The 7,619-nt window shown below is 38.8% G+C and overlaps 1 protein-coding gene across 1 annotated transcript in view; it reads right to left on the bottom strand.

Moving 5' to 3' along the window:
• Positions 1-7,619, bottom strand: part of arid3c (AT rich interactive domain 3C (BRIGHT-like)) — a 59,424-nt gene that overhangs the window by 4,195 nt on the left and 47,610 nt on the right. Inside the window, exons 4-7 of the mRNA XM_027028857.2 lie at positions 5,823-6,006; positions 4,407-4,651; positions 2,767-3,048; positions 763-852 (exon numbers count right to left, since the gene is read on the bottom strand). Of these exons, the coding sequence (XP_026884658.2) occupies positions 763-852; positions 2,767-3,048; positions 4,407-4,651; positions 5,823-6,006 (801 nt within the window). The remainder of the gene's footprint in view (positions 1-762; positions 853-2,766; positions 3,049-4,406; positions 4,652-5,822; positions 6,007-7,619) is intronic.

Genomic DNA, 7,619 nt, shown 5'->3' with positions numbered 1-7,619 from the left:
AAACTAAACTAGTTTCATAACACAGAATTACTTGTGTTTTCCAAGCACAAATGGTCAGAAATCAGAAAGAACAGCAACAACCCAGGACATAATGTATACTCTTTTTATATCAGTTTATCTTTATATCATAATGTATACTCTCTTTATATCAGTTTATCTTTATATCATAATGTATACTCTTTATATCAGTTTATCTTTATATATCATAATGTATACTCTCTTTATATCAGTTTCTATGTTTTGCACAGTAATCACTTTACACAATAGTTCTGGGCACAATGACAGTTGCTGAAAAACACGTAGACTTTAAATTTCTCCTAACACTATTACAAAGAAAGAAGTTACCAAAGTATGTTATATTGTTTTTGTTTTTTTTGCTTCTGTTAAACGAAAATGGAAGGACAATTTAATTTGATCTTCTTCCAAGAAAACTTTGCAAGCGCACTTACGAAGCCTGCTCCTCTAATGGGCCATCTTCAGGTAATTACAGTCACTTGCTTGCCTGGCACAAGCACTGTATCCACCTTAAGAACGGGCCCTTCCTCTCACGCATGAAAGACAATAAGCCCCATCGACCTCGGAGCGCCTGGGCCCAATTTCGAGATATTTAACTTTTTTAACTCTATTGGACTTGCCACTTCATTACGATGGATTTTATAGCAAAGACATCAAATTGTGTGGAGGACTAAGAGCAGAGGGTGCTGCTATAACTTATTGAATTTCCTGCCTGCAATTACATCAGCAAACGGCCGCTCTATTTACCTGTGTAGACAACTCCATTTATTTCTATTGACATGTTGATGCTGCTAATGCCGTGGGTAGACAGGTTCAATGCGGTCTCTTGTCTATCATCTGTCAAGAGAGCGAGGCGGAGAAAAACTCAATATGAGCATTTATAAAAGGAACACAAGAAGCAAGAGGAGCACGCCAGCAACTATCGGCGATAACTCATGAGTGACAGGATAAGGAGCAGTTTATTAAAAGAGTTCAGGAGAAAGGTGGGGGAGGGAGAGGGGGAGGAGGAAAAAAATTGTCATAACCATTCAAACACATCCATTTGAACTTTCTGCTCATCTCCCGGAGAAGGGGCTACATGCAAGGTCTCCACTGTACCACACAGGTCCTTTTAAATATTGTTTTATAGCACTGAGAGGTACATTAGCACATTTGAAAATGCATTTGCATGGCCACCTGGAAAGATCTCGATGCAATATGCACACGCAAGTAGTGGTTATGATTTAATTCATTTATTAAGGTAAAAATGCAACATAAAACATGGAAACTCTAGTGCAGGCAAAAATGTTTTTCATAATTTCTGGGACTGCAGCTACATTAAAGAGTCCTTTAATGTCTATCATTTCAATCTCATATGTCATTAGTAGGGATGCCTCGATGTATTTCCAGACGTGGTTAAAGCAAATAACATTTAAAATAATCTTTAAATTGCAGAGTGTTTGACTGTATTACATCAAGGCCTGCCCAGCTCTATGGAATTACATTCCATTTTCCCATCATACAGTATATAAAGCACAGTCTGTCATTATGACTGATACAGGAGTAACATTCATGCAGAAATAACATATTACTCATGGTGAGATAGACCCCACAATCTTCTCATGGACCCTATCATTACAAAATGCATGACTTATAGCTCATCTTGAAGGTGGACTGAAATCATTATCATTTTACTTGTATGTAGACAGTAGCATTTTTGTTCATTTAGAAACTGTTCATATTTGACCTGAATTCAAGCGATTTATTTCTCTATCGCACCTATAAGCACCTAAAATATGTCTGAATTAAATATGACGGACCACCTTCTGAGATAGAGCAAAACCACTGCACAGTCTGCCATCCTTTACTTCTTGTCGCTTATATACATTTGAATGAATTATTCACGATCAATCTGGTCTCAGTGGGGAAGACTGTGGAGTGGATACTGTTACAGTAACCCTTCATTTCCACCTTAAGATTGGGAATTTGCCAGCTGCTACCAGTTGTTTGAATGTCACTGATCGGCCAGTTGTAACATGCTCTTCTCTGACTCCTACTTGCCTCAGTGCTCCTAAGTGCAGATGATGTACACATATATTAAGGAAAAGATAAAGAGAGCTTAAATTCAAAACTCATTCCTAAATATTTAACAGGGGTTTAGAACATACTTCTCAGATGAGAAGAAGACTGAATGCCATTAACCTAGTAATACCAAACTGTGGCTTTGTTTTGATATTAAGATTGCTCTTTAGAGAAACTGCAAGCCTGTATCACTCGCATAAAATGCTACAGAATGCTTTCAATAAGCCTATCATTGCAACTAAATGTGTTATATGATACAGTATAAGGCAGCTGAAATGTTCCTTCAGTGACATTAAAAATTACACATCAAGTGGTTGAGACCATCACTACTAATCTCAGCTCTTAAATTACAGTGCCACAGCATAACCCAGACAGATCTATTATTACTCTATGAGAAATACTATAATTACAGTGAAATATATACATTTTAATGGTAGGTACAGCTTTTTTCATGAATTTTCAATATCATTACATCTAATGAGAATCTAGGATAGGATGCTAAAAGGCCACAATGTAATATGCTGTAATTAAACTACAGTATAATCTAGCAGGAATAGAACTCTATCAATTATATACTTTCCTGGCAGTGAAGGACACCCACTTCCCACACACATACACACACACACACACACATATAGGCATGCTCACAAGCACCCATGCACACCCCCACGCACGCTGGCGAGTACCCACCTCTGTTGTTCAGCTTGATGTTCATGGGTAGCTGGGTGGCCATGGTGAGGAGGTTGTGTTGCAGTGCGTGCTGCATGATCCTCTGCTGCTCCTCGGCCATCAACATCACCTTCTTCTCTGGCGGCTCTCCGGACTCTAGCTTCTCCCGCAGCTGCTCCAGTGCGGCTGCCTGCACGGCTGCCGCCGCCGCAGCCTGGGCCGCAGCTGCCGTGCCATGGTGCCCCGCCAGAGACACTGGCAGACCCACGCGGCTGGGCAGGCAGCCAGGGATCATGGGCTCTTCTGTGAAATCGGGGTGGGGGGTAGGGTGGACAACACAAGGAGGTCTGTTGAATGAACCTTGGCAGGTGTTACCTTGCAATGTTTTTGTTTAAACCCCTGATCTTTGTAGCGCATGTATTTCAAAAGGTCAGGAATCCAGGAAACTCAAGAATGATTAATAGTAAACCCCCTGTATGCATATCAAAGAAGTAGCTCTACTTTGGCTTCATTTAGTGTGGGAAAATGCACTTTTAAAGATTCAAGTAGATTTAGGGAATGCAGGCTTAACCATGTGTTGTATCATTTTTAGTATTACATTTAACTTCAACTATCGCTATTTGCATTGTTGTTAAGGCCTCTCTATACTGCATTTCCACACATTACTTTGAAGTAAATATATGGCCTTCTGCTTTGGAAAGTGCATGTGTAGTGACATCAGACACATCAGGTGCTTGTCCTATCTACAGTTTCTGATCTATTTCAAATCACTGTAAATCCTATAAATCCCTATGAATACTGGGAGACTTTTAAAATGCCTTCTGTCTTAAAGTGGAATTCTTTGCATCAGCCTTTTTTCCATAAAGGGGCACTACTGAATCACATCTTGCTGAGCTCCTTGGCTCCCAGCGGTACAATGCAGAAAATGGCAGTCTGGGCAAGAGGAAGTCCGGCAAGCTGTTTCCTGTCTGCAGCAGCAGCAAGCTAAGACACCGTATGCAGCCAGTGTAAATAAAAGGAGAACATCGCCGCCGTGCAAGAGAAATGAATCTCCTGCAGCAGGGCTGTGACGCTGACATGGGTCAAACTGCATTCCAAACTGACGCTTCAAACTTGCATACGGTGTATTTTTAGACATGCAAGCCACATCAACATTAAGGAAAAATTTTTTGCTGTTCTGTTCCAGTGGTGTCTATAAGCACAGACATGCAAAACTGCTCCAATAACGTAAATATAAGGAGCAGTATATAAACTGAGCAGTTTAATTTACATTCTATAAACATTTTAATCATTTAAATCACTTTCATAGTATTTATTATTCAAGTGCCTTTCATGTAACCTTTGCATTCGTTCATTTTTTTTTAGATTTTTTTTTTCATTAATGCAATCAAAGGATTTTGTTTTGCATGTTTACACATATTACAGAGATAAGTGCTTGGTGAATGTTTTTCTTTTTGTGAAGTTACGTGTACGGTCATGTGAACACATGCCCTAAAGAAAAGTACCAATTTAAATACTGAAGTAATTTGTGAAATATTAACTGTAGCTTTTTATTCTAGTTTAATGTTTTATTCTAGTTTTTCATGCATTGTGCAATTTGCATTATTTCTTAGTCATTCCTGTGACGCTGCTTTCCTGCATGTAGTATAATCCAGCCTCACCTTTCTTGATGATGGGGGTGTGGGCCATTTGTCCGCCGTTTGGGGTGGGCATGCTGATGTGGGGCATGTGGAGCTTGGGGGATGGCAGCAGGGTGGGTGTGCCTACAGGCGAGTAGTTGAAGAGGGCCGAGCTATAACTCTGCCTGCGCCCCTCACGCCGGTTGCTGTCAATGGCCGCCTGCAGCTCACCGGGAGAGCTGAGTCCTCGCTTTTCACATTCATAGGGATAGAGGTACTTCATATACCTGAGCAGAGGAGCAAGGCACTTTTAATGGCAAGCACACACCTCTATTTTTTGTTATTCTTTCTTTGTTTTTTTTTGTTGTTGTTGTGGCAAAAGGAAACTGCAAATTGACTGAGAACTGAATAACCTGATAATATAGCAGTTACAACTGCACTTGTAATGCACTTTGTTGAGATAATAATCTAATCATAATGCACATGTTTGAGATGTCTCAGTGAAAAAGGAAACTGTTGGCTTAAAGTGAAGTATCTTCAACGTTTTAGTTTTATCATTTATAACAACAAAGTAGAAAAATGTATGCATACAAATCAGTAAAGTAAACAGTAACTACATCAGTAGCCTAATTTTAAAGTATGAAAGACAAACTAAGGACACATTCTATGATGATACGTTTTATATTGTGCTAGGCTGACATTCTGGGAAATATGCTAAGTATTTATACCCATCATTAGTACTAGTAATACTCCTTCTACAAACCTTCACTATAACTAAGGTTCTTTTCATTACCTTGAGTGACCAAAGTCTTGTTGAGGGACATGTTTTAAAGAGCACATGAAAGGACACACCTTTCTTTCTATGAGATGAGTTTATGACCAGGTGAAGGTAATTGTATATCAGTTCTCGTTCTCAGAATGCCATTGTATTTGCTTACAGTAGGCTACATGTTGGAGAATTTGACTTCCTTGAATGTGATGTAATTACTTTAAATAAGAGATCTGAGAACAGTGCACTCAAGCTACTTCAGCTCAAAGAGTAAGACCAGAATAGTTAAAAATCAATACCTATTGTTCATAGAAAACTGTAAAACTATTATTGTAAGTGTAAAACTGTATTATTACTGAATCATTACTGAAAAATAACAGAGTACATGAGGTCATGTACAAATAACAGGTCACTTTAATAATTAAACTCATAAGGCCTACTTTCAATTTGGAGTTTTCCAACAGAGATCAATGCTGATAACAGGAAATTACTGAAACTTATGAACATCTCATCAAGATATCTTTGTCTCTGTGCTGTTAGCCACATTTACTGCTTTGGTTCCAGAACTATAGTTTTGTAGCCACATGAACGATGTTAGTTTAAACGCAGATAACTGAATCAGACTCAGTGGTCAAGAACCAACTCGAAGTTATCAACAAGTTGAACGTGTGAAAGGTTATCGCACTCACTGGGTCCGCAGAGTGAAAGCTGCACTGGTGATCGAGGTAGGGAGGTTCAGGCCTTTGGTAATCTCTCGCCATATTTTCTTATTGATGACTTCCACTAAGCCGCCTTTTTCGGTGACAAGCTTGTAGAGAGTGTAGAGATCTAACACCTGCTTGGCCATGATAGGAATCCGATTCACTGGAGTCCCTGCAGGAGTGGGACACACACACACCCACACATTCACACAGTATCCACAATCAATGCCATTAACTCTGGCTCATCGATGGGCCTCTCTGCTGCTTATGAGGCCAATCAGTCTAGCATAAGTAAAATGTCCGACAGCCTTCCTCTCCCACTTGGAAAAAAGATCACTTTTGAACCTCTCAAGCAAAAGTCTCCCCTGTTGCAAAAGATTGCAGTGAAAACATATTAATGACTTAATAAAGCAACAATAATGCAGAAACAATAGCAAGTTGTATGTTGAGATCAAAATTTAATTGCCATCTAATTGTCTGAACTTTGGCCTGTGGGGGTGAACAGTGAGTTAGTTAGACAGTTTGGTGAAAAGCAGTACATCCACAAACACATTTCTCTGTGGTCCTTAGCTAATTGCAAAGCTTACCTTTCATCAATGGATAAAAACTGAATAAAATTGGATTCCTTCAATTGCTTTCAATTATTAAACCAATTTAAAGAAATGCTTTGTGAGGCTTGCCTTCTCAACACAAATATGCACTTTTACCTGTGATAATTTGCTCTCACACTTTAATGTTAGGTAGTAAAGATTGAAGAAGACCAGTCCTTTGTGTGAATCTTAGACCGCCTGACCTCAAGATAATTAACCTGTATTTTGCTGATAGAGTTCCATTGTGCCCATCGGATTTACCATAATAGCAATCAATGCTCAATGAAATATAGTGCAAACAACAGCAACCAAAGCTTCACTGTGAAAGAGTGTAGACAGCAGAGGAATTGTCTATGGTGGTAAAAACACATCAATTAAGTCTTGTAATTATGGCTTCATTTTGCCTCTCTGGCATGTGAACTAAGAGACACTATTAAAACAAACGATTCAAGACAATGAATCTGTTCAAGATTCAAGACAATGATGGAATTACATTCGAACTAGAGGCGCCATCTTAAACAATCAATTGCTATTTCTAACTTTATCCTAAACCATACATATATCTCACACCATTAACAATCATGGATTCTCAGCTGACTTCTCTGTGGTGTAGGATTTCATGAGAAATGTGTTAGCTAATTCTTAAAAGTGTATTTTTTTTATTTTAACATTGTATATTATGGTAAATCTCTGAAAGCAGATACTTCAGTTCATGTCTATGTGCTATGATAATTGCTAACATTACATGTAGCTTTGTAAAAGTACAACAGCATGTTCATTCATGGTTAGATTTGTTTGTAACTGCAGTACAAATATGAAATGCTGTTTGTGTTGTTGTTGATCTTTTCTTCAGATGCTGTAATGTGGTCTAACTATCGGCCTATAATCTCTGCCAACTGATCATATCTCTCCCAAATGATAATTACACCCTCTAATTTAAAAGTTACTAATTAAAAAAAAAAAGATAACGTCAAACACCCCCTCTCTTCCCACTCTTTAAAACAATAGCCTCCATAGCACACAGCTCGCCAAAGATAATCTTTAAAACAATTATTTAACAAAAGGCTAAGCTAAACGAGCTTTGGGCAATAAGTAAAAGCTGCTCAACAAAAGCCAACGCGTAGCTGAATCTGACCCCCGACAAGCTCCTTTACAGCGAGATTTATGAACGCTCGATTGCGGGGGTGATGCATTT

This window comes from Electrophorus electricus, chromosome 9, assembly GCF_013358815.1.
Source record: "Electrophorus electricus isolate fEleEle1 chromosome 9, fEleEle1.pri, whole genome shotgun sequence".
NCBI lineage: Eukaryota > Metazoa > Chordata > Actinopteri > Gymnotiformes > Gymnotidae > Electrophorus > Electrophorus electricus.
This window is presented reverse-complemented; position numbering and strand designations above follow the sequence as displayed.